Source organism: Amphiura filiformis, chromosome 20, assembly GCF_039555335.1.
Source record: "Amphiura filiformis chromosome 20, Afil_fr2py, whole genome shotgun sequence".
Lineage (NCBI taxonomy): Eukaryota > Metazoa > Echinodermata > Ophiuroidea > Amphilepidida > Amphiuridae > Amphiura > Amphiura filiformis.
Genome location: NC_092647.1, coordinates 6,083,278 through 6,110,345, shown reverse-complemented (window position 1 = coordinate 6,110,345; position 27,068 = coordinate 6,083,278). Strand labels below are relative to the sequence as shown.

Genomic DNA, 27,068 nt, shown 5'->3' with positions numbered 1-27,068 from the left:
TGAAAAATAACTTTTATGTAGCCTTGTTGTTCCTTGCATATATTTTACAGTATTGGCAGCTTGGTTTGGTTCTTTGACCTTTGAAGTCCTTAGTAAAATATCTTCCATCACAGGTTTCAAGGGTTCTAGTTGCATCCTCTCTGACATGGATTGGTACATTATATCAACAATATACAACACTGCCAATAGTCTGTCAATTCTTTCAACAGTGATTCTTCAGGTCATGTATAATTGCTCTATTTTCTTGTCTACAAAGTCCCTGATTATTGAAGATCAGACCATTAGGTGCATTCATCAAGGTAATTTGTTTCAAAGTTTGGATTTTTTGACAAATTTTTAACATTGCAATTTATCATCCAAAAGTGGCAATATTTCTGACTTGATAAGAACAAAACTCTACCACATTTCATGCACATCATATGAAAGCTGGACCTTTGGCTAAATAAAGTTCTGTGTATGCACATGTAGAGGCCTATATATTTTATGAAAGTCAATATCACATAAAATATATAACTTGTTAATACTTTTGCACCAAACCAAAATGAGAATATGTCATTCAAAACACATGTAGAATGTTATGCCAATAAAAAAGTGCGGTTACTAAAGTGGCCTTTTTGTATGACTGTCACATTAAGTGAAATATTATAGGCAAATAAGGGTCAAATTGCACTGTTAATGTGACCAACCATGTTTTAAACTACAGCTGTAAAAGTGATAATCTGACAGATATATGTTTTCTTTGAAGATAGACTGATTTGTTACCTTGCGGTACAGTGTTTGTTTGTTTGCCCTTTACAGTACTGGCTGCTTGGTTTAGTTCCTTGGTTTGATCATCTGAAGTCCTTGGTAAAATGTCTTCCATTACATGTTCCAAGGGTTTTTGTTGTATCTTTTCTGATATGGATTGGTCTTTAATAAAAAATTAAAAAAAATTAAATATAATAACACCAGACACTGCAAAAATTAATACTGCAATTGCAAACGAAGTATGGTTGCAATTGGGTTTCTTTTTCTCATTTTCAACCTAGTTTACAAGTGACCTAAAATGACCTTTGACCTCAGTATGTGACTTTGAATACTATCATCACATGAAAGTTCTCATAGTTTAGCTATGACCCAAATTTGGTTGCAGTTGCATTTGAGACCGTTTCTTTTTCATGTACAGCCAATTTTACAAATTAACCTAAAAATGACATTTGAACTCAATATGTGACCTTAAACCTTAAACAGACCTAAAAGATCATTGCCTTTATCCAGCCAAATTTTGACAAATTTGGCAAAACAGTGTTTATACAAATAGATACCAAGAATTGATTTTTAAACAGCTCAAAATATTTTAACCTTTCATATTGAAGGTACACATTTTTCCCCCAAAAGACCTACAAGGGAGGCCACATTGGTTATCTGCTCTTAAAAATTTTGTGCACATGTTTGGGCAAAGCTTCTTATGAATATCTTATATTCACTAACAACACATATCTTGATACAATATTTGGAAAGAAATGCATTAAAATCTGAAAAATTGTGCCATTTCTAAGCTAACATGGTCAAATATGATGTAAATCGTAACAAATTTGTGTGAAGCGTGTGCAAAAGTTCAATTTTCAAAATATGCTGTATAATGTGGTCAAAAACACACTCACACGGTTTCTACATGGGGATGATTGTAATTTTGTATGGACCATCCCACTTATCAAAATATTGGGGGTGCATCCTTCATTCCACTGGGATTTATGCAGCAGTTCCACTTTTGGATGACCTAAAAACGATAATCGACAGGTACTTTTATGTCATCCTAAAAGTTAGACTGATTTGTTACCTTGTAGTACAGGGTTTGCTTGTGTGTCCTTTACAGCACTTGCCACTTGGTTTGATGCCTTGTCTTCTACATTCTTTGGTAAAATCTGTTCCATCACAGGCTTCAAGGTTTCTTGTTGTATTCTCACTTGTATTGATTGACCTTTTATCTAAAAATAGATAGAAATGTACATTAAGACTGCCATGCATTAAGGTGGCACTACATCTCCTGATAAATGTTGTGACTAATTTTGCATTTTTCTCAAAAAACTACTACACACTGGTAACAAAAGTCATGTATATTATAGGGGCAAGGAATCCAATTACTTCACTAAAATTTCAGTGATTCAAGACAAGTGTTTCATTATGTGGTACATTCTAGCGGTACCACTTATCTTATCATAAATAACGTACCGCTTGTCTTGAGTCACTGAAATTCCAGTGTAGTAACTGGATTCCTTGCCCCTATAATATTATACATACCCTTTGTTACCAGTGTGTTATTATTTTTTGAGAAAAATTAAAAAATAGTCACAAATTTTTTGGGGTGTACTGTAGTACCACCTTAAAACACTTTGAGGGATCGTTATCAATGCTAAATTACATTGGATCTGGGTTGTTTGGTCTATAGTAATGTACCCTTGACATACCCAAGCTTGATCGTGTCTTTCATGCAGATTTGCATTCATTTGCCATACTAAAATATCCCAGGTAAATGACAGAAGGGCTCAGAAGAATAATTTTAAAATTTGATCTTTGACCCATAAACTTTGACCGTTGGGGTCAGAAATATTTACAATATGTGACCTGTTCCGACAAAACCAGGAACAAGTCATATTTTGGGCATTTCATGATTTGAATAAAAATATAAGCACAGGCCAATAAGCTTTAAAATGATACCAAAATTATATACATAGCATCACTACTTTTCAAGATATGGATAATTTTGTAAATGATACCTTGATATGTGGTCAATTGCTATTCTGATTAACCGACTAATTAGTTTTCTTCTTTACACAGGATTGAATAGGGATTATCATAGTTCAACTGTCAATTATTGATTAAATAAACCTCTTTTTAATAAGTACTTTCAAGGATTTGAAAGTCCACTTGGGCCCAAGGTCAAATACCATGAAATTAAGAATTCCAAAATTTCATTTTTTTTATGGAAATGTCATAGGAAACTCAAAAACATGGCTGGCGACTTGTTCCGGGTTTTGTTGGAGCTGGTCACATATGTTACGGATGTAATAAGGATCACTTTTGTGTAAGTGGCATCAACATAACATCTAGCAGATATACATTTTTGAAGATTTTTAGATTTTAACCGGAAATACGATATTGTTTACTTTGTTGGGGAGGGAACATTACCATAGGGGACAGACAGAGGGTGGAAAGGGTAATTGAAGAAGCTAGTAGAATCATAGGCTCACCACAACAGGATTTCAAGACAGTGTACACTGATCTTTTGTTGAAGAAGCTCACTGATGTGATGGAGGATCCCCAACATCCACTCCACCATCGCTTGTCATATCACCATAACTCAAAATCTGGTCGTATGCAACTGCCGCGTTCAAATACAGACAGGTACCTGAACTCATTTGTTCCTCAAGCTATTTTTTATCATAACTTGAAGTACCGTTGTTAATTTATGTTTTCATACCATTTCTAGGGAGTGCCTTTGAATTTCATTGTGCTTTATATAATACCTGTTTTTGTATAATGCTTGCTCTCTAATATAATGTAGTTTTATGATCTCATATGTGCATGTAATTTCCAGAAATGGATTAATAAAGTTTAACTTGACTTGACATATCATGTTACATGTTGGACAGCGACTCTTGTGACCAAGTTTGATATAAAATTGAATCGATTGAGCCCATATTTATTGGTCGAGCTACATGCATGAGTTTTCAAATATTGGACGAGACAAAGTCAAGTTCAATATTTCAAAACTCATAGCTCGACCAATAAATATTGGACGTAAAGCATCCAATTTGGTCATTATTATGTTTTGGATCCAATATTTTCACACACTTGGATTCATCAAAACATAATAATGGTCAAAATCAGCTTCAGAATGAAGGAGCAGTGGACCTGTTGCCAGAAAGAAGAAGAAAGAAACAGTTTAGATTTCAAGACCTAGCATGATAGTACCGGCTAGGTAATCACTGGAAGCAACGCCCATTAATTCGTCATCTTAAACCCTACATCAACTTACCACATTTAACTTGTCAATCACATCTTGTGCACTCTTCTGTGTAAAATCTGGATGTCCTACAGCAGGTATACTTTTGGCAAGGTCTGTGATGCCTGTCCAGTAGTAGTTGAAGGTCTGGTCATCAAGACTAAGGCCTTCTTTTACCTCATTATGAGCAAGAGAGTTCCTGATTTGGGCCACCTTAATGATGAAATTAAAGGAAAAAATATTTACAAGTGTCACCCAGTAGTGTACAGGGTATCCCTGAAAGAACTGTATCGTCAGGAACTGAATTTTTGGGGTATTTCAATGCATTAACCAAACATATCTAAATCGCTGATAGCCCGATATGGTTGAGGAATATATCAGCTATCACATACTTTATTGAATTTTGACAATTGACCGCTACGTTTTTGAAATAATAGAATAGATAGTAAAAAAAAAAATAGAAACTACCTCATTTTCAATCCGTTCCACGGAGTCAAATATCTATCAATGACAATTAGACGCCACTTGCGCTGATGATGCGTAGTCATTAGCACTCCAAATACAGATCATCGACTCCGAGTGATAGGTGTGAAAATGAGGGAGTTTTGTAAAATTCTTAAATTTCAAGAACGGTGTGGTCAATTGTCAAAATTTAAAAAGTACATGATAGCTGATTTATATCTCAACCACACCAGTTATGTTTAGTTGTGAATGAATGAATGAATGAATGAATAGGCATGCTTATAAAGCGCATTTCGTCAAAATGACCCCAATGAGCTGTAAAAAAATCTTACACTACAACTTAAAAATACCAAAACAATTAAGTTTCTGATGATACAGTGCTTTTAGGGACACCCTGTACCAGGGACACTGAGCCATAGGGAACAAAATTGACAAATCGACCTGCTGACTTGCTATAAAATGACTTCACCGAGACAAATGAGTGTGAAACATTTAATGTTAAATTTGGCCAAAATGAGGACAATTGTTGCCTAAATCCAGGCTATAAAAGGAAGATGCACATTACAACTTTCATCAATTTTGTCCTGGTATTTCGAGCCAGGATGCAACCTGCACCCCCCATCACCATGCCTCTGGTGTTACCTAAATGTAAAACTGAATTACTATCAGGAGTGTGAGAGGCCACAGACCAAAAACGAGGAAAATCACTAAAAACAGTGTAAAATCAGGGCAAAAACGCCAAATATGGGCTGAAAATAAAAGAAAAACACATACATTTTGGCAACAAAAAAAGAGGAAATCAGCTGAAAAGAGGAACTCTCACATCTCTGTACTATATCTTCAAAACCTGTAAACATTATATATTATCAGAAACTCTTTTAAGTTACAACAAAATAAAAACACATTCACTATAATTTTAGTGACATGAAAACATTTAGAGGTGGGTGTTACAGTACAGTACTATAGGCAAAATATTGAATTCTCGATCATGAGAGGATGTACCTTCGGCCTTCTGCGTACTATTGCATCAGCATACTTCTCATGGAATAACACGATTGCATGACCGAACCTCAACCTTGCCTAGCGACGACCGTATTCAAAGTGTGATTGGTCAATTCTCTAAAGCTGTGCTTGCTTCGTAAGCTGTGCTTGGTCTTATGTAATACGCTCAAGCAAATATTCTGTGCGTACTCAACAAGTTGGCTCTCATGATCGAGAATTGGTTATTTTACCTATGGAATAATAACACCCACAACAATAACAAGAAGAAAACAATAACAATAACAGTCGACTGACAATCACACCTTAAACAGAGGTTACCACTTGTAGTGATTGCGATTAGCCTTCCTACTTCCTCACAGGTTTTTAACCAAAGGATCTTTCCAATCTGCTTCAAACAATTATGTTTCCAACTATGTCCCTCGTTCAACAACATTGTGAGGTCAGTCCATTTTCGCATCAAATACGTTTTGAACAAAAATAATCCTCAGTAGAGAGCAGATGGTTTGAATTGAATTCTGACGGCAACTAGGCTGTGTAGTAGTCTAGTGTGAACTGAAGTGTCACCCTTAATATTTGGTGGATGTGGTACCCATCATTTTTTCAGCTTCATTTTCTTTGGAAAGGTCCATTTTTTCCACATTTTCCCCGGAAAAAAGCTCAAAAACGCCAAATACAATGCACACATTGTTACTTACAAATAAAAACAACAACAGATAATGGGGGTACTAAAGTTTGGTTTTGGTAGGGACGTGCCGCTGAGAAAATGAAAGTGGACCCATAAATATACCAATTTTTACCAAATTGTCTTAGTTTTGGGAAAATTTTGAAAATTTTGGCTATTCTCCGAAAAAATTTAGAAAATTTTGAAAAAAGGACCCATTTATATACCAAAATAGGCTTTGAAAAAGGGGTCATTGATATACCAAAAGGCTGAAAATGCTACCCATATTTGCGGCACATCCTTGTATGGTCATTTGTACTGAGAACCCCCCCGGGCAACAGATTCCACAGAAATACAGAAAAGTTCCAGGTCTGAATTATACTGACATCACTTGACAGCAAGGACATCCAGGAAATGAAAATGGTATAGGAATATTAGTAAATCTACACAGTTGCAGATTGGACTAAATGCCACACTTTCCTTGTCTACCCTTTCTGCCATGTAAATCAAATAAAGGACATAACGACATATACAGCAAAGCATAGTCATGTAGTAGTTTTGGGCACAGTGAAATAATTATGTCTTTAAAGTTTGCATATGTTAATGAATTGGATATGATAGGATATAAGGCATTACAACTGTCCAAAATTATTTACAATTTACTCAACCTCAATGCAATTAAATCTCCAAAAACTATTGCCTTTGTCTTCTTGACATGTCAAAATCCCTTGTTAGTCAAATAGAAAAAAAAAGAAAGAACAAGAACAACAAGAAACATTACAAAAAATTATTTTATAATCAGCATTAAACAAAATAATTTATACCTTGTGTATATTTTCAATCAAAGCCTGATCTTCACAGTGAAATGGTCTGAATTTTTTCATGATGCTGAGCAATGAAGCTGTATCAAAGTCACCAAGAGTTGAAAACATGTGTTTCTGATTTCCAGGCAATCGTAAAACAAACAGTTTGATGACTTCTAGGGGATCCTTGCTGAACTGAGTTGGATTTGCATTTGCCCAACTAAGATGACGGGTGGCTGAATATGGGTAAACCTCATCTTCAATGGCTGTTGCCCAGTCTATGCATCCTTGACAGGAGTTCCTGATAGATGGTTTCCTGTAAGGGTGACATCCAGTGAGATTGGAACATGGCTGGATGGTTAAAGTTGTCTGTTGATGCCATGTATCTATCACATTTCGTAGACATGGAATTATGTGCGATAAGAGGGTATGTAGAGCTGCATGGCATTTAATAAAATGATCTTGTAGTGACTTAACCTTTGCTACCATTGCTAGTGTGTCATCTGCAAGAATGGTAAAACAAAACAAGACAAAAATGATTAGTTGTATTTATTTTATTTTTAGTAACTGATTCTTATATAATGTATCATCTTTAGTCACCTATGTAAAAGCTCACAAGTGCTGTTGTTAAGATGATTTGTTTTCATGTCAGAATAATTTGAAAGTAAACTTAACAGTAGTGCCTAGGTAAACGTGACTTACAAGCAGCTACATGCAATTTATTTCAACAATTTCACATGTAAGATATCTTATGTAACAATCTACTTTCAAAAGTAAGGCCCATGTGAACAAGACTTGCAAGTAACTCACATAAGTGTGGGTTACAAAATTGCCAACATACATGTAGCAGAAATGATTCTCCAGACTCTTCTGAACATTTTGATGATTTGTTCATTTGAAACATCTGTCCTATGAAATCATTAAATAGAACGCTTGTGGTTACATGGCTTCTATACTGTAGCCAAAAGAAGGTTTCATAAAGTGTTTAACAAAATTGGTTCTCATATTGCTGAACAGCAATACCGTAAACGTTCACATAATGGCGCTATATGGGCTTCCTTGACATAACTGGAATTTTAGACACAAACTAAAAGTGCCCCAGCAAATAAGGGCACGTACCCTTAATTATTGTTGGGATGTTTATAGGAGGGAGCTCTCTATTTGTACATGGACTTTACCCCAAGGCAAAGGAGCCCAGGTGCGCCTTTAGGCGAACGTTTACGGTATAAGGACTGTAGAAAAAAACTTAAAAATAAAAGTACAATTCACAGAAGCCATAAAAACTATTCTCCTGGTATTGTTAATACCACTGGCACAATCATAAGAAATTTTGGGATTATGTTAGGTCTTGTACCAACGAGTCTATTCAACTTTCAAAACTGAAAATAGAGATTTGACTAATCCTCTTCACATTGCTGATGCTTATAAAAAAATAGTCAAGGAGGCTGTGCACTCTCAGACATGCATGTAGTAAAAGTGCAATAACTTTGTCATTATTCGCGCAAGACATATAAAAGTATACATTTTTATAAAGGCAAGACATCAATGAATCTTAATATAAATATAGATTTGGTGTAAAAACAACAATTATGAAGAAAATCACCAAAAAAAAAGTTTTTGGCAATATTTGTTTGGTACATCATAACAAAAAAACACTCTTTCCAAAATATTTTATTTTGTTTTTATCTCAATCTTGAGGCTCCATTCCAAAAACGTTTTTTTTTAGTTTTTTGATATTGGCCTTATTTTTGAGATATTGACCATATAAGGCATCAAAATGAACTTTTAAAATTCACAAACGCCTATTTGCACAAAATGATGCCTAAAATCGGAAATAGACCAAAATATAAAAAATGGGAAAACCGTTTCTCGAGTCGATCATGCTTCTTACGATGATCATATTTGCTTACATATAGATGCTGTATTTATTGAGTTATCGTGTACCTAAATCTTCATTTTACCAAGAAAATGAACATTGAAATAATGGCCGTTGAAGTTTAAAGTGGTCACATTTTGCACTTTCATCGAATCTCACAGGAGAATGCGGCAGTTTTCGTTTTTCTACCTTACATTACATGAACATCGCGTAAATCCACGGCCCTGAGAAGTTTGAGCGAAATCCATTCATAACTTGATATTTAAATCGGGGAAAGAACTTGAAAAACCCCACATTTTATCAGCTAAAACGGAGCCATTTGACCACTAGGTTTTTGTGAAATCAGTGCTTTTCCATAAGATGCGCCAGCGCATGCAGATAAGCGTCGCGGATGCGTAGCGTATTTGTGCGTTAACAAATTGCGCGATACGCAACGCGATGCGTTGATACGCGCGTGTACCCTGCTGGTACAACAAAGATTTGCTTTCCTTTTCAATTTCAAACACGAGTGGAATAGTGAAATAAAATCCTTAAAATATTGCAGTTGGAGTTTACAAATCTGGATTTTCATTCCTTGTATTTATTAAAAACATAACAAAGTACAAACATATCAAAAAAACTCAATTTCGCGAAAGAAACAATGTCTAGAGTACACAGACGCGTTAAGTATCTTTGGGAAGGCCAATTGATTTGACATCTTTTTCAAATGCTACCCTGTCTAATGGTTATGTTTGTTTTTCTTTTGAATTATTTTCTGTTGAAGAGATGCTGCTTTTCTGAATGAACTGGAAACTAGTAAATCTTCTGGTCCATATGGAATTCTTCAGGTTACCTTGATGAGCATGACAATCAATTTGGGTTTGGTCATGCAATTAGCTGTTAGCAGATGATAGCAAAGTCTTTTGAGGTGAATATTCCCAGTGGGTATCTGTCATGTCAGGGTCCAGTGTTGGGGCCTATTTTATTCATGTTTCATTAAAGGACATTAATGATGGACTCTCCTCTCCTCTTTTTCAGTTTTCTAATGATCATTTAATTGTATGTTGAATTAGGAATATTGATGATCAAGTTTGTCTGCAGAAAGATTTGGATAAAATACATGTATATTACAAACCATCTTCTTCTGAATGCTTCCGAGTGTGCCATAGTTCACTTGACAAGGTCTATGGTGTGTTTGTTTCTCTTTATAAATTATGTGGCCGTATTCTCGAGGCTGTAGATGATGTCAAACTACTTGGTGTTGTTTTATGTTCTACTCTCTCATTCACTTTACATGCTAAATGTGCTCTGCAGGAAGATTCTTGTCTTACAGGATTTGTTATCAGAACTTCTTGTAATATGCACTTCAGTGCTTTGCTTTTTTTGCACAGCGTAGAATGGTGTGGCCTTGAATAGTAAAATATTATTTGTTTGCATATATGCTTTACACAATAATTTATCGGCGAACCACTGTTGGCAACTTTGAGATGTGATTGACAATGACCATGCACTGACCAATGAAATGTGTCGTTTTGTTGTTTTTATTGCTGCTTTTGAAAATGATTGGTTAAACGTTTGTAGCTCATTGCTAATCGACTACAAAACCCAGCACATATTTCAATTCGGCAGGAAAGAAACACCCCAACGTCATATCTTTACATAGCCAATGCATTTTAAAACAAGTTACCAGTATATTTATTTTTGTAAGTTTATTGTGTGACCGGGACGAAAATAGTTTGTGCATGTGCCGCATTTGGGTTATTTTGTTTTCTGATGATTTCTCTTTTTTGACTACATGTTGTGATTGAAAATATAAACGGGTCCTTCTTTAGCATATACTCTATACCCTGCAACTGTCAGCACTAAAAGTGCCCTCTAGACTTCTCCGTAATCCACTTGCCCATTTTGCATACTCTGGCTATTACATTTAAGCATAAAACTATATTAATTTGTGTGCAATCGATAGATTTTTAATGGTTGAATAAAAAATTCACTGGTTTAAAAACCATTAAAAATTTTTTGTCACCGTACTCCTTCTGTTTGTTAGCTTCCCAAGTGGACTACTTACTTTGGATTGCGGTTAACATTTTTAACACAGGTCTCTATGTAAAGATAGGCCAATTTCTGGCCTACTAAAATTAGCCATGATGTAATGCATCTTTTAATGGATCTGGCTTGTGATTGGTCGCAAAGATCTCATTATGGTTTAAATCCTCCGGGCATGTGCCATTACCATTAACTACATCGTACAGAACTAAATGTGGAATTTGGTGCGCTTTTGTGTTGGCACAAAAGTTAAACTCTCATTTGGCGCATGGAAGTATGTCTAGCGCGTCTTGTACTACCATGCTTAGTGCTTGTGGTTAAATTGGATTGATAAACAAGTATGATTGACAGTGTGTGTTAGAGATAAAGTCCAGGGGGTAGTAAAGTTCTGCTTAAAATCCAAAGTACATAGTCAGATTTTTTTACTTGAGTTTTCATGATCAAACTGGTAGATTCCAAAATCAGTATCGTTCAGTATTGAAGTGAGCCATTATAATTATGCAAGATATGTTGCATTCAATAACATGACATAACATTTAATTTTAATAAACATCAGTACATTTTTTAGTTCAAAGGAATGTGTTCATCATGATTAATAATAACATATTTTTATGTTTCAAAATTCGCCTGTGGCATAGTCTAAGTGCCCTCATAAAGGCTAGAGAGTGCCCACAAAAACAGGACTTTTAAAGAAGTAAGTTTTATTATGTATCTGTTTCAGATAATCAATTATGTTCTTCATGTTCATGGCCTAGATGTGTTTCGAGTGTATGAGTGTGCGAGCATGAGCGTAGACATATGAGGGTTGTGTGGTATGGGTAGGTGTGGTGTGTGAGGGGCATGGACCTGTAAAATGATTACAGTACACAAAATTTTCTGTTGAAAATGTTTTCCACAATTAAGAAAGAAATTAAGCCATAGAAGGTTTTTCTATTGACATCTTGAATTAGAAAGGTGAGAACGAAACAAATTTTGTACATATTTATTTCTTTTGATCAGAATCAATATGACTATGACATTTTCCCAAATCCACCCTGTTCTTCTGATCTCGCTCCAAGTGACTACCTTGTTCCCCCAGATGAAAACTCCACTGCAGGTTTGTGATTTGATGACACTGATGAAGTCATTCAAGAGGTGGAACAGTGGTTTTCAATGCAACCTGAGACCACATGCACAGTGTCAATAAACAGTAGGAGAAATGTGTGCCTCTGGACAGTGATGCAGAGAAGTCTTTTAAAAGGACTCAGAGATTTTTGCAATCTGGGGATCTCTATAATGGCGGTCTGTGGACAGTCAATAAATAGTGGGAGAAATGTTTGACTTTGCACAGTGACTACGTACAGTAGTCACATATCAAAATGAAGTTTCTGTTTCCTTCACTTCTGGGTGATTTCAAATCTTTTTGATACCCCCTCATATGTTACCTTGTGGTTCAGTGATGCCAGCAGCTTTGCGGGTTCCTTGTCTTCTGAAGTCGTTGGTAAGATGTCTTCCCCCATGGGCATCAAGGCTTCTTGTTGTACTCTCTCTGATATGGGTTGTTCATTTAGCTTAATTAGAAAGAAAAAAACAACTTTAAAAAATGTTTACTATTTTGAATGTTTTGAGGAACATTATAATCCCCTGCATATTTAAACACTGTAAGTGCTGATGGAGAGTGTTTCTATGTGATAGAATTTATTTTTTCCCTTGACTGCATGCCCAGGAAATATTTTGAAGTACACAATCCTGACCTGTTCCCACAGTAGCGAGTTCCGACTGATTTTGCTAGATCGCATCACATATACGAGACTAGTATATCGGGTCTAGTGATTTGGGATCAATACCCAGGTCACGTGATCCGATTCAAGGCGCTACCACGTCTAGTACCAGCAACCCATCAGAGTGCTGAAGAAGTGAGCTTGGATAAGTCACGAAAATTTCACGTAAGTGTGAAATCAATTTGCTTGTGTGAATCAGTTAAAATTTACACCAATATTATGTCTACGCCACAGCAGTTAAACCTACACGCCCGTCTCGAAAGCGAACATGGCCGGATGGCAACAAAACTAACGAGACGTTTGGAATTTCTTGAGAGGAAATCGGCGAGGTTCCGTAATCATCTACACTTTACACTCCATTGTAAACATCAAGGAGTCACCCCGAACAGTCTAAAATTGAAATCTTCTGTCAAAGGAATTACGGCGGAAAGGATTTTGGAACGAGCTCAACACCAATTAGTGAGTGAACGCATTAGGCAGATTCATGCTACCTTGAACTCGGTAAAACAACAAATTTCGGACACCGATGAACAGCTGTTTGATACTTTATCGATTGATTTGTATACAGAAGTGAAGAACTGGGTCGCGCATGCGTACACCGCTGAGTTCGACAAATGCAGGTCTCGTCAAGTAAACAAGTTCAACCGCGTGTCTTCGAAGGATAAAAATGTTCAAAACAACAATAAACAACGGTCCATCGTCGACGTTACGGAGCAGGAAAGTAAGAATGTGACAGATAGATGGGTTGTGAACAAGTCTGACAAAGTTTTGACCAGTGCTGAGTCGTTAGTTCTGAAAAAGGGACTGAATTTTGCTGTGAGTCCGACGCAGATCCCGGTTGTCGAATTCATCACCGGTATCGAGACTGCCACGAAAGCTATTGGACACAATACGGATGAAGCTGCTCGTTGCAGGTTGGATTGTATTGACATTTTGGATCACACGAAAGTACCTGAAAGCAACATCACGAAGGAGGAGAGAGCCGCGCTACGGGACCTGAAATCGGATAGGAATATAACCATCCTTCCTGCCGATAAAGGCAGATCTACGGTTGTGCTCAATACTGCTACGTATAAAGAAAAGGCAAGTGAACTTTTAAGCGATGGGAACACTTATGAGAACAAAAAAAAGAACCCCACTGCTAAATATAAGACTCAATTAGTTGATCAACTGAAAGCTCTTAAAGAAGAGGAGGCTATTGACTTTAAATGTTACAAACAGTTGTATCCCACTACTTCAGTGGTGCCCAAGTTCTACGGCCTCCCGAAGGTGCACAAGCCAGCCTGCCCTCTGAGACCGATCGTTGCTAGTAGAGGGTCCATCACCTACAACACGGCCAAATACGTAGCCAACATCTTGTCTCCGCTTGTCGGCAAGTCCAGTACTCATTTAAAGAACAGTGAAGAACTTGTTAACAAACTGTCTCAGTTCAAACTTAGTCCTAGCGAATGTCTTGTGTCATACGACGTTACAGCCTTATTCACCAGTGTGCCAGTGGAAGAAAGTTTGGTTATCGTGAAAGATCTGCTCACAGCCGATGACACTTTGGATTCCAGGACTGACCTCAACCCACAACAAGTCACTGATCTACTTAGCACTTGCCTCAAGACCACATATTTTATCTACGACGGCAAGTATTACATTCAACGAGAGGGAGCCGCGATGGGTTCACCGGTGAGTCCCATAATCGCAAACCTGTTTATGGAGAACTTTGAGGAGAAAGCCATCACCTCCTTTCATACCCCACCCCGCTATTTCGGGAGATATGTTGACGATACCATGGTGATCATTGAGCGTTCCCAGGTAGACAGTTTCACTCACCATCTGAACTCCATTCATGACTCTATCAAGTTCACCGTTGAACATGAATCTAACAACTCCATTGCCATGTTAGACACGCTCATCTCGCGTAACGCGGACGGCTCCCTATCCTTCAGTGTGTATAGGAAGAGCACACACACAGACCAATATCTGAACTTTGCGAGTCACCAGCCACTAGAACACAAGTTAGGGGTTATACGAACTTTGACCCACCGTGTCAAAACCCTATCCTCTGATAGTGAACGACTGGAACAGGAAATGGACCATGTCAAGAAATCGCTTGCAATCTGCGGTTACACCAAGTGGGCGTGGAGTTCCCCTTCCAGCAAGCGTCATGAGCCTAAACCCAAACAACGGACAGACCGCCCCAAGGGGCACATCACTCTCCCCTACGTACGCGGTGTCACTGAGTCCATCAACAGGAAGATACGCCAAGGCGGGCGTCACGGTTCATGTGAAACCAACGAACACCATCCGTAGCATGGTTGTGTCGCCTAAAGACAAACCAAAAACTCTGGATCGCACTGGGACAATATATAATATCAAGTGCCAGGATTGCCCATCACAGTATGTTGGAGAAACTGAGCGTCCACTGTCCAAACCAAGCCTTGAAATAAGCAGGAGCGGGGAGCAAATTTGCTCTCGTAAAGCCACCAATTGCTCCTGGTCCTTGTAAAATTCACATGAACCAGGAGCAATTTTCTAAAATAAATTGCTCCTGGTTACAGTTTTGCACTTGATGCAGTCGTGCTGGTATGCTGTATTGTATATGCAGAAAAGAATTTAATATTTGAAAATTGCTCCTGTTTCTTCAGAAATTGCTCCAGGTTCCAGTAAAATCCCAGTGAACCAGGAGCAATGTTCGAAACAAATTGCTCCTGGTTCCAGTCTGCTTATTTCAAGGCTTGGTCCAAACGTGTATCTGAGCACAAACGCGAAGCGTCACCTGTTGGTGCACACATGAGAGCCGCCAAACACACCTTTGATCCTCAAGAAGTGCAAATCTTAGACTCGGACCCCCGATGGTACCAGAGAGGAGTGAAAGAGGCTATCTATATCGCCGCCACTAATCCAGATCTCAACAAAGACTTGGGTCGACACCCCCTCCCCCCCGCCTACAAGAAGCTGATCGGGTCTAGTGATTTGGGATCAATACCCAGGTCACGTGATCCGATTCGCGCTACCACGTCTAGTACCAGCAACCCATCAGAGTGCTGAAGAAGTGAGCTTGGATAAGTCACGAAAATTTCACGTAAGTGTGAAATCAATTTGCTTGTGTGAATCAGTTAAAATTTACACCAATATTATATACGAGACTAGTAGTTTACCCCCTCAGTTTTCGTTGTTGTGGATAAAAGTATACATAAAAAACGGCCGTGGTACCTTAGTTAACTTGTCAATCACAGCTTCTGCAGTATTTTGAGTAAAGTATGAGTGTCCCAGATCTGCTACACGTTTGACAAGGTTTATGAAATTTATCCAGTGGTTGCTTAGGGTCTGATCATCAAGACTGAGGTTACTGTTGTGCTTCAGATGAATAAGAGAACTCCTGATTTGGGCCACCTGAAATTAAATTATTTTGGTAAGATTGTAAAACTAAAGAGTCAATGTGAAATACCAAAACATGTTTATGTAAACGAGAAACTCTTAAGCTTAACAAATCCCTCATCTAAACTTGAAAGTACAGCAATAAAAGTAAAAGAAAAGTACTGGTTTTACATTTCGTATAAACTTCAAGTGGTATGGAAACATTTGGAAGATAAAAGCAACATCTATACCAACTTCAACAACAACACAAACATGAATATGTGCCATCATCAAGCAACAACAATTATTCATACCTTCAGTATATTATGAATCACAGCCTGATCTCCATGGTTAAATGCTCTAAATTTCCCCATAATCCTGAGCAATAAAGATGCATCAAGGTCGCCAAGTTTTGAATACCTGCGACCTGCAGGCAATCCTACAACAAACAGTTTGATGACTTCTAGTGGATCCTTGCTGAACAGAGTTGAATCTGCATTCGTCCACTGAAGATCAGGAGAAGCAAAAAAAGGGTACACCTGATCTTCAATGGCTGTTGCCCAGTCAATGCATCCTTGACAGGATTTCCTGATAGATGGTTTCCTGTAAGGGCGACATCCAGTGAGATTGGAACATGGCTGGATGGTGACAGTTGTCTGTTGGTGCCATGTATCTATCACATTTTGTAGACATGGAATTACTTGTGATAAGATGATGTGCAGAGCAGTATGGCATTTAAAAAAATTATCTTGTAGTGACTCTGCCTCTGCTACAACTGTTAATGTGTCATCTGCAAGAATGGCAAGCAACAAAAACAAGACAAAATGATGGCTTCGTTAGTTTTAACAGTAAAATAATTTTAAACTGTAAAATAATAATTTTAAAAAAAAATTCAGTTCGCAACTACATCATTATTACCTTTGTTACACAATCACACACATACATGAACCCCCCATCTGGCTATAAGCCCATCCTTATTTCACAAAATGCCGAAGACACAATGTGCACCTGGGTAAGTAACTTTGGCTTAAATGCACATAAAATAAATTGGCAACAACTTCAATTATACTACCAATCAATGCCAGACAATGACAATGGTAATGGTTATCTTTGAGGTGACATGAAATGAATAATGCAAGTCCAGGAAACTACAATCCCGGTCAAAATTGTTGGAACACTTTCATATGGGTACTTCAAATCCCCCCATCCTAGATCAATGTTGGCAGGTTGTTGGTTTTTTTGGGGGGGGCATGCACCCCTAAAGACATCCAACATTTATTGGTGGGGGTCAAAAATTCAAAAATTTTGTGAAAAGGTCCACTTTGGGGGAAAAAAGTTCACTTTTTCAAAATCTGCCCCTTAAAAAAATAAATCCCGGCTACGCACCTGGCCACTGGGAAGGGGCTACATTGTGTACATTGCAAACACTTTACACTTGTGTTACTCATAGACACAAAACAATAGAAAAACAAGTAATTTGTGTTTGCAGATAAAAATATAGGCCTAATATATTACGCTAGCATTTGTTTTACTAGTGTAATATTCCCAGTGACGGCACCAGGAATTTTGTTCAGGGGGGAATTGGGAAGCAAATTGAATTTCAGGGGGGGGGAGCAAAATCAACAATACTCCTCTGCCGGCTAAGAAAACACGTGCCAGCGCTGTGCTCACGGGATTCATAGGTGATTTTGTTGACTTTTCAGACCTGCTACAGGAAACAAACATGTTATTTTTTTGGCCTTAGCAGGGCAAAAATAAAATAGCAGATATCATGTGTTCAAAATAACAGTACATACTATTGGCTAAAAAGATATTGTGACACAGAAGTCTTTTCAGCACTATTTTTAGTGCAATTAGCTAAAGAGATGTTGTGATTATGTAATAAATATTCACAATGCGTACTCATTTCTTTCACCATCAGTATTTAAATCACATTGCATTTGTCAACTATAACTTGACCTACCTGTCTTTTTATCATGTACATAAATGTATTCATCTCCTTCCACATGTACACCAAACACTTTCATCTCTGTCAGCCAGCTACAGTTATCCTTGGCAGCTGTTATCAAATCTCTAGCAGCTTCTGCAGGTAGCAGAAACACTAAAACAATGCTACCTCCATTCACTACTGCAAATTTGACTTTCTCTTCACTGATTCTTAGCATTTTGGCTAACTTCTTTCTGAATTTGACCACATCATGATTATAGAAGTGATTCACATCCCCATCAATTTTAATTCCTGCAAATTTGTACTTGGATCCTGTGAAACAAAACAATGAAAATGAAATAAGAAAGGTCCACCAGGAGCCGGTCAAAAATTGACTTTCAATGCTGGCCATGACTTGATCAATTCAAATGGAAATCATGCAAATAGCACGTTAAACTTATTTTGTTGTCAGTGCTTGCTAGATTTTAAATAAATCTACAAATTCAAATACAAATTTTATGGCAAATTATAAAAATTGGATATTTTTGATATTTAGCAGTCCTCAAAGTAAAATTTATAAATCTAAAGATATGTAAAGTATATGACTTTTGACTTTTCGTATGACAGATATACATTTTTTTCAAATAAGGTCTTTTGGGGGGAAAATGTGTATCTTCAATATGAAAGGTAAAAAAATTCAAATGATCATCAGCTTTTCCTCCCAGCGATATACACTTTAAGTACATATCATTAGATTTATAAATTTTACTTTGAGGACTGTTAAATATGAAAATTGTTAAAATATAAATTTTTAATAATTTGCCATAAAATGTGTATTATATCGCCAAAATGTATTTGATATCAGAAGGACATTCCCTGAATTCAGAATGCAATTCAATATGTCTGATGTACTCTCATGCCCCACAAAAAATATACTGTGCAAACGTTGTTATCCGATCCCTTGATCACTCTTGGTACCATATTAAATATAGAATGCAAATGTGTGTAAATTTAAATTAATTTAAAGGGCATTTCATGATCCACAGCATCATCCCCCTACTTTTCTCAAAAAATGTTGCGATGTTATGGCTACATAATGTTTATGTACAAAAAAAATTTCTTGCAGATTTATACGTTTAGCAAAAATATCCTGAAATTCACAAAAAATGTGAATTTAGGGGGGCTAAACTTGCCAGTTTACAAAACATTACAATTTTTCTTGCATATTTAATGACCCTGTGCGACACAACACGCAATATTACAGAAATTTTTTTGTTTATTTTTTGACAAATTGGGCATGCAGTTAGTGTGTATACAAGGTTTCAGGATTCTCTTTCTTTTTTTATAAAGAAGGTACAGACTCTCATACGATGAAATGTATTTAAAGGGCAACTTTTGGGTCCAAATTTAGACCCCCTACTCCAACTTTAAATGGCTGCCACAGAAAATCCATAAGAGCTACAGACCTCAAACTTGCAGCTTTTTAATATTTTTACAGGTACAACATATGAGTAAAATATAAAGCAAATCTGAGGGGGTCAGGTAACCCTACATAGAACTTACAATTATATACCTTACAATTATATACCTTGTATATTAAAGTAGTATTATACTGTGTCAAAGTTTGAGAAAGTGTTTGTCACAAATACGCAAAAGTGACTGCCTGATTCTAGCTGAAACAATATTTTGAATGTAACAGTCGATTAATATATCCGGTCATTTTGTGTGCATGTGTGTGGTGTTATTTTACACACTGATCAGCCTTTATATTTTTGTAAAATACTGTTGGCGATAACCTACAAATCTGATATGGCTGCCGTTTTGATATGTAAACAATATTTTGATCACCCTAGTAACCTGTCAATGTAGTTTAGATAGTGTCAGGTGAAAGGGAATAGTTCACCCATATGATGATACCAGACTTGAAGGTTAAGTTTTGCGTAAGAATTTTAACCAAAAGCTTTTTTTATACAATATTACATTTTCCGTTAATTGAAGTGGAGAAATGATGTTTTCTACCATTCACTGGGTCAATAATGACATTTGGTCTAATTGCAACTTCCCATGATATCTTCTGAAGGTGCTAGAAATATTATTCTTTGAAATGTTGACGGTCAACCAGGCTTTCCCTTACCCCTTTAGTAGAACAAAATAATATACATATTCCTGAAATACAAAGTTATCCTAGGAATTTTGGCTGACGGGTCCTTCCCGGGGTTTTTTCTTTGAAAAATTTTGTACGGGGATGTGCCATGCATACTTTTGGATGCTGACTTTCTCTATACTTAGTTTTTCTTGTTTTTGTAACACATCAGTATACCAATTCACAAGAACAAACATCCAAAAGCAGCCACATTTGCCCTAACATTAGGCACTCATTTGGGTGCATTGATCTCCACTGAAAACCCACCAATCATATACTAAAATCACTGAAAATGTACCCCCAAACCGTGGCACATCCTCGGAATCCTTCAACCATAGAGACCCATGGTGTTCTTGCTTGAATGGTGTTGTATGCAAAATAGTAGCAACGTGTAATGATGAAAGAATTTGAACATTTTGCTTTCTATACTCTTAGTCTACTGTAAAAAAGTAGAAAAGTAGTGGCTGCGTAGGTTTGAATAATGATAAGGAAAAGAGTCCAAGAGCAGAAATATGACCTTTTGCGTGCCGGAAAACAAAGGAAGAGGAGAGCACAGAAACGCAGCGAGGAGTCGCGTCTTGGAGTCGTCTTGATGAAAACATAGATTGAAAGGCGCGAGGTCTAGCGCAACGCAAAGGGGGAAGACACGCAAAAGGTCAAAATCAAAATTACTGCAAAGAAAAATGAAGGAAATAAATAAAGAAAGAAAAGTAAAGTAAAGAGAAAAGAAGAGAAGAGAAAAGAAAAAACAGAGTAAAGAAAAGAAACCTGAAAAGAAAAGAAAAGAGAAAAGACAAGAGAAGACAAGAGAAGAAAAAAGAAAAGAAATGAAGAGAAGAAAAGAAAAGAAAAGAAAAGAAAAGAAAAAAAGAGAGAAAAGAAAAGAAAAAAGAAGGCAAGACAAGAAAAAAGAAAAGAAGAGAAGAAAAGAAGAGAAGAAAAGAAAAGAAAAGAAAGGAAATGCAAAAGATGAAAGTAATGTGAAAAGTTAAATATTGATGTTGAAGACATTAAATTGAATGTGGGTTGAAGTGTGCCAAGATTAAATATGATGCGTTGTTCCTCAACTTTCCGTTTGTGAGTATTATGCACTTGGGTGAGAGCGGTAACGGTAAGGTCCGTGATGGTATGACTATCCCCTCTAAAATGTTGAGGGACGGATTTGGCGGTGTCACGTATGAGGACGTCTCGTCTATGTTCAGTGAACCTATCCGCCAAACGCCGTTCAGTTTCACCGATGTACAGAATATGCGGATGACGTCGACACCCAAGTGCATAAATCACATGTGTAGAAGTACAAGAAAACTCGCTTCTGATGTGGTAGGTGCCTGAAGCGCTACTGACACAATTAGTATCAGATATGTGGTTACAGGTATTGCATCGACGGCGATGACATGGAACAGTGCCACACGCTGAGCTGTCGGTAGGATTGAGATAGGAGTGAACAAGCCGATCTTTAATGTTCTTATCTCTACGATATGATATCATGGGAGATTCAGGAAATATTTCAAACCTACGCAGCCACTACTTTTTTACTGTCTTATGAATCTACACCTGCTGCGACTATGCAACCTAGAAGATTACTGCAAACTCTCAAGCGTGAACTCAACGCTTTTCTACATCTCTACCCTGCTAATTTGGCTGAATGCGCCTTCAACTTCGGGACATCTACCTTCTGTAAGACCCGCTACTGCAGCCACGTATGTCAGCTTCAATTTCAGCCATCTGAAGTGATCAAATGGTATTTCATGCTCACTTCAAATTGGTCTATGTCTTCTTTGTTCATGGCCTCACACATTTTTTGCTTGCTGCTGTAAGATATCATTTGCTCACACTTGTAAAAGGGTTAGACCCGAAACGTTGTGTAATTTAATGTATTTTACATTTTTACATTATTATCAGGCGCTGTGCCAAACTTCAATCTTTGTATACCCAACCCTTCACCATATTAATAACCAGCCTCACGCAGAACTTCGACCTATATATATAGCCTCGAACCTCGATAAAAACACAATAAAAGTATCTTACAGCTGCATGCCTAACATGAAGTCAGCAATAGACACCCATAACAATAACATAATGAAGGCACAATTGCCAAAACAGGGAACAAAACCATGCAATTGTAGGAAAAAAACAGAGTGTCCACTGAACAGAGAATGCAGAGCGTCTAACATCATCTACCAAGCCATCGTAAAATCTGACAAAGGAGAAGAATCATATGTAGGCCTAACCAGCAACGAGTTTAAGCTAAGACTCGCTATAACCACAAGCAATCTTTCAAAAACGAAAAGCACAAACACCAGACAGAACTTTCCAAACACATCTGGAAGCTAAAGGACAATAATGTTAATTTCACTATCGAATGGAAAATATTGAAGTATGCCAATGCATACTCAAATGTGAGCAAACGATGCAACCTATGCATGATGGAGAAATACTTCCATCATATGCCACCCCAAAATGGCATCTTAAAATTAAAAAACTGAACTAACTAGCGCATGCCGACATGCGGCAAACTTCAAACTGAAAAATCTCGCGTAGACACAGCCTATATTTTTTTCTCCATTTCCGCAACACTGAATCCGATTTCATTTTTACTTCGCCTACAACAGATGAAAAAATATATTGAAACAAAATTTTTTCACAATAAACTAGATAAGACACTAGGTTATAAACATAGAAAATATGAAACAACTATTTGCAGAAGCTGAGATATGAAGGTAGTATGGAGGTAGAACTTTTGAATAACTCTTGTATATACCCAAGATCTGTTTTAGAATCCAGTACAACTGATCTGTAAGGAAGTAAATAGATCAGCATGTTTATTCATTTATTTATTACATTTGCCAAACAGCACAGGCAATACCATAAAAGCACTAAATTTAAGGGAAGCCCTACATACAAAGTAAAAATAAACAAACTAAAAAGCAAAAACAAGATAAAAAGACAAACAAAGAGGGAATGGAAGCAACCAAATATAATTATTGGAGTGCTTTAACTGCAGCCTTGAAAGCAGACAAGGTGGAACAACATACAATATTTTCCAGTAGCTCATTTCACAACTTCTTTGACAAAGCGTGAGGCTGCTGACAGGTGGGTAGAGAGCACAGGAATGGTTACATCTTGAGTTGGAATGGGAATGAGGTGTGAATACATTAGGAGCGGATGAAAGGCCGGCAAGAATGTGAAAACATGGCGCACTGTGAAAGAGTCCTACAGACCTCAAGAGAGGGAAGGTTAGTTTGGGAAAAGAGGCTGTCATGATCCAGGTCCCAAGATTGTAATATGACCCGGCAGGCAAACTTCTGAAAAGATTCCAGACAGTTGGTTAGGGTTTTGGTGAGTGGGTGCCAGGTTGTTGAGCTAGTTGGACCAGGTTAGTATACACGGTGCGACAAAGGTGTTGGGGAGCTAAGTGGAAATTTTGATGGATCTGGCCAATAATCCGACAAATTGTTTTTGGTAGATATGATCATGGCTTTGGTTTTCTTGGCATTAGCTTGAAGGAAATTGCTAGAAAACATATCAGAGATTTTGTTATGTCATCTTGAAAATCAACTAAATCCAGATGGTTGTTAATTGGTTTGAATAGTAGTATCATCAGCATATAGAACTAATTTGCAGAGAATGAGATGAGAGATATTTTGTTGATAAACAGCAAGTAAAGAAGGGGCCCTATTACAGAGCCCTGGGGAACCCAAGAAACAACGGGAACAAGACAAGAGGAACACTATGGATGGTAACACACTGGTACCTGTCTGTAAGGTATCAATTAACCCATAACAGGAGTTTTTGAAGCAAAAGTCTGTGTGGCACTTTATCAAAGGTTTCACCAGATTGAAAAGGGCAATCACACCATCTTTACGGGCTTCAATGGTATTGTGCCAGTCTAAGATTGCTGTAAAGAGAGCATCTGTGGTAGATGAATTTGGAAGGAATCCAAATTGCCTGTCAGTGAGCAGATTGTATTCTTGCAGATGGGAGAGAATATGTTAATGAATAACTTTCTCTAAAATCTTGGAAATGATTTACTGGAGAGAGATGGGACACGGCTGTTTGTAATGGACTTTTTGTCCCCAGATTTGAAAATTGGAATGACATGACATATTTTCCAAGCAAATGGGACCCTGCCAGAAGACATGGACAAAATTGGAATTCGGTACATACTCTATGACAGAAACTGTTTCAGACAAAAATAAAACATGTGTTAAATTCATATTTTCTTTTCATTTGGGAGTTTGCAGTACCATTTCAAGACCATCTAGAGAGTACCTCATGTTGTTCTAAAAGGTCTCACATCGATTTAATTCCTAGGACAACTTCACATCCTGAAGTCACATTTGTTCATATGACACTATCTAAACTATAATGACAGGTTGCTAGAATGACGTGTGATCAAAAGATTGTTTACATATCAAAACGGCGGCCATATTGGAGGTTATCGCCAAAATTATTATTAAAGTACAAAGGCTGATCAATAAATGTGTAAAATGACACCAAACACAATATGATCGGGTGCTATTAATTGACCATTACTTTCTAAATATAGCTTTATGTAGAAACAGGCAAACACTTCTTGCATATTTTTTACAAACACATTTTCAAATTTTGACATACTGTATATCGCTACTTTGGTAGAAGATACTTAATTGTAAGTTACACATACATAGCATCTGGATATAAGTAAATTTTCTGAAAAATTAGAATTCGATTGGTCAAATATTTGTGAAAATATGTAATAAAATGTATAAAATTTGTTTTGAAAAAAACACACTAAAAAATACCTTTGTGGCTCAAAATGTCAAGATATTAATTATCTCTTCAATGACACCAACCGCATTATAATCACACATTGATATTGAAAGTTATAATCAAAATATTGTAGTATGTGAAATTGGAGATTATTTTGGTCGCCATCTTGAATTTAGAGGTGGCAGAAGTAAATGAGCAAAAGTACACAAAGCAAATATTGTGTCACATGCAATAAGCTAGAGAATAAGTAGGGTTCGTTTGTATGCATGGTGCAATGGACCTCAAAAACTAAGCATGTTTTTGAGGTTTGGCCCTTTGATTATTATCCAAAACAAAAATTGATGTGGTAATTTTCAACATTAAAATTGCTAAAAACAGGCGAAAACAAGGAAATTTATTTTTATATTGTCACTCTGAGTTTGAGTGCTTAAGGACCTTTCATCAAAATAAGTTGAAGCAGTTATGTCTGATCTTATTATATGAAATTTGGTAATTTTTTTTCAACCCTGATTTTTTGGCATATTTGTAATATTTACCCATGTCCCAACTTGCACCTAAATGGAATCAACCAAATTTGTTGTCGTTGTAGGTCAACAGAGCAAAGTTTGACATAAAGTCATAATTATGATTTATGTCCTCCTAATGTAATGATTACATGTTAAATAGCCAACATAACCAATTATTACTAGTATTATTTCAGCACTTTGAGTATAGAATAACAAATTTTACATTTGAAGGATATCTTACAATAAGGCTTTAGAGCAAAATTTAATTTTTATCCATCACACACATGGTAACTAGTAGGTGCATCAGCTGTGGTTTGCAATGTACCTGCTGCCCTTAGTCACCCTTTCCAAATGTCAACATACCTTGGACTCTCTCGAGTTTAGTCATGTATAAGGGTTTCTCTTCAGCTATTTCTGCCCGAAATTCCTCAATGCATCCCAAAGCTTTACAAATCTTACAAATCTCATCAGGCCTGTCACATGGCTGATTGTTGTACTTAACCAAATGGAATTTGGTTAGTATCAAAGGTAGGTATATCAAATTATGCCGATCAAATAATTTGGCCTCTTCAAGGATCTTTAAAAAACGGTGTGTATCTTGGATGTCATTAATACGTCCTTCAAAAATATCCATAGATCTGGCATCTAAAATAAGAGATAAAAAGACCATGTTTATAGAATGACATGTATTACAAGTTATTTTCACTGTACAAATGTTAAAAGGTGACAAAATGTATAATTACAATACAACTATATTCTTCTCACATCATGTTATTTGCACTAAATCATTGAAATGACAAGTCTATGGCACTGTTAGATAACAGCTTGTTCTTGTTGGAGAACAATGTAGGTTACAATGGAAACAAAAACCCTTTTCATCTATGCCTGTTTAAATGGGCATAGATATTCTGCTATTGCTCTGTAGTATTTTCCTCCTTTTCCTTTAGTATTTTCCTCCTACAGTGGAAACTCGTTAATACAAGCTCTGATAATACGAAAAACCTGATAAGACAAGCTTGATTTTCAGGTCCCTGGCACCGAATCTCTACAGGGTGTCCCAGAAAAAATTACCGGGCGAATAAATTTGGATGTAAGTCGAGAAATAGACATCAGAATCCAAAAATCTAAAATCATCATGTAGCCTATCTTATTCTCAATCTCATACGCTAATTTTACTGTAATCGGTTGGCTGATTGCGAAGAAATGAGCGATTACTTAACGCATGCGTCAATTCACTTCATTCCAAGTTTGAGTCATTCAACACAGTGCGCACTAGTGGCTTTAAGAACTGTTCATGGGCTTCATATTTTGTTCGGTGAAATCCTTTTCATTCTTTTTAAACAATCTGTTTCTTGCAAAACATTTAATTAGGTTTTGTTCAAATTTGAAAACCTTCACGATATTGAAAATGAAAGCTTGCATGTAAGATATCTATAAGATTAACTATACCAGAGAGTTCCTTCTGTCAATCAATGACAATTCAACTCATCACCATCATCCACTTCCCAAACCTGTTTTCAACACCCTGCTGGATTTGGGAATCTCAAACTGTAAACCCACTAAAAGAGGAAAGAAAGGTGGTAGAAAATATAGAGAGAAACTTGCATCCAAAGTTACCAATGGAATTTCACTGTATTCTTTGAACTGTCAAGGAATTAAATTGAAAGCAACCCGTGGAATCATCACTGATTTATTCGAAGAGCACGATATTGACATCTTTGCTTTGCAAGAAACTTGGCTAGCAGATGATGCATCTGATGATTTTATTGTTTCTCAGATTACCCCACCGGGATATGACATCTATAATATTCCTCGCGG

General features: G+C 36.9%; 1 protein-coding gene across 1 annotated transcript in view; it reads right to left on the bottom strand.

The window, feature by feature from the left end:
- The window catches only part of LOC140141785 (uncharacterized), a 251,222-nt gene that overhangs the window by 191,532 nt on the left and 32,622 nt on the right, over positions 1–27,068 (bottom strand). Inside the window, exons 14-18 of the mRNA XM_072163649.1 lie at positions 25,614–25,895; positions 17,886–18,182; positions 16,237–16,712; positions 15,779–15,958; positions 12,239–12,364 (exon numbers count right to left, since the gene is read on the bottom strand). Coding sequence (XP_072019750.1) covers positions 12,239–12,364; positions 15,779–15,958; positions 16,237–16,712; positions 17,886–18,182; positions 25,614–25,895 — 1,361 coding nt within the window. The remainder of the gene's footprint in view (positions 1–12,238; positions 12,365–15,778; positions 15,959–16,236; positions 16,713–17,885; positions 18,183–25,613; positions 25,896–27,068) is intronic.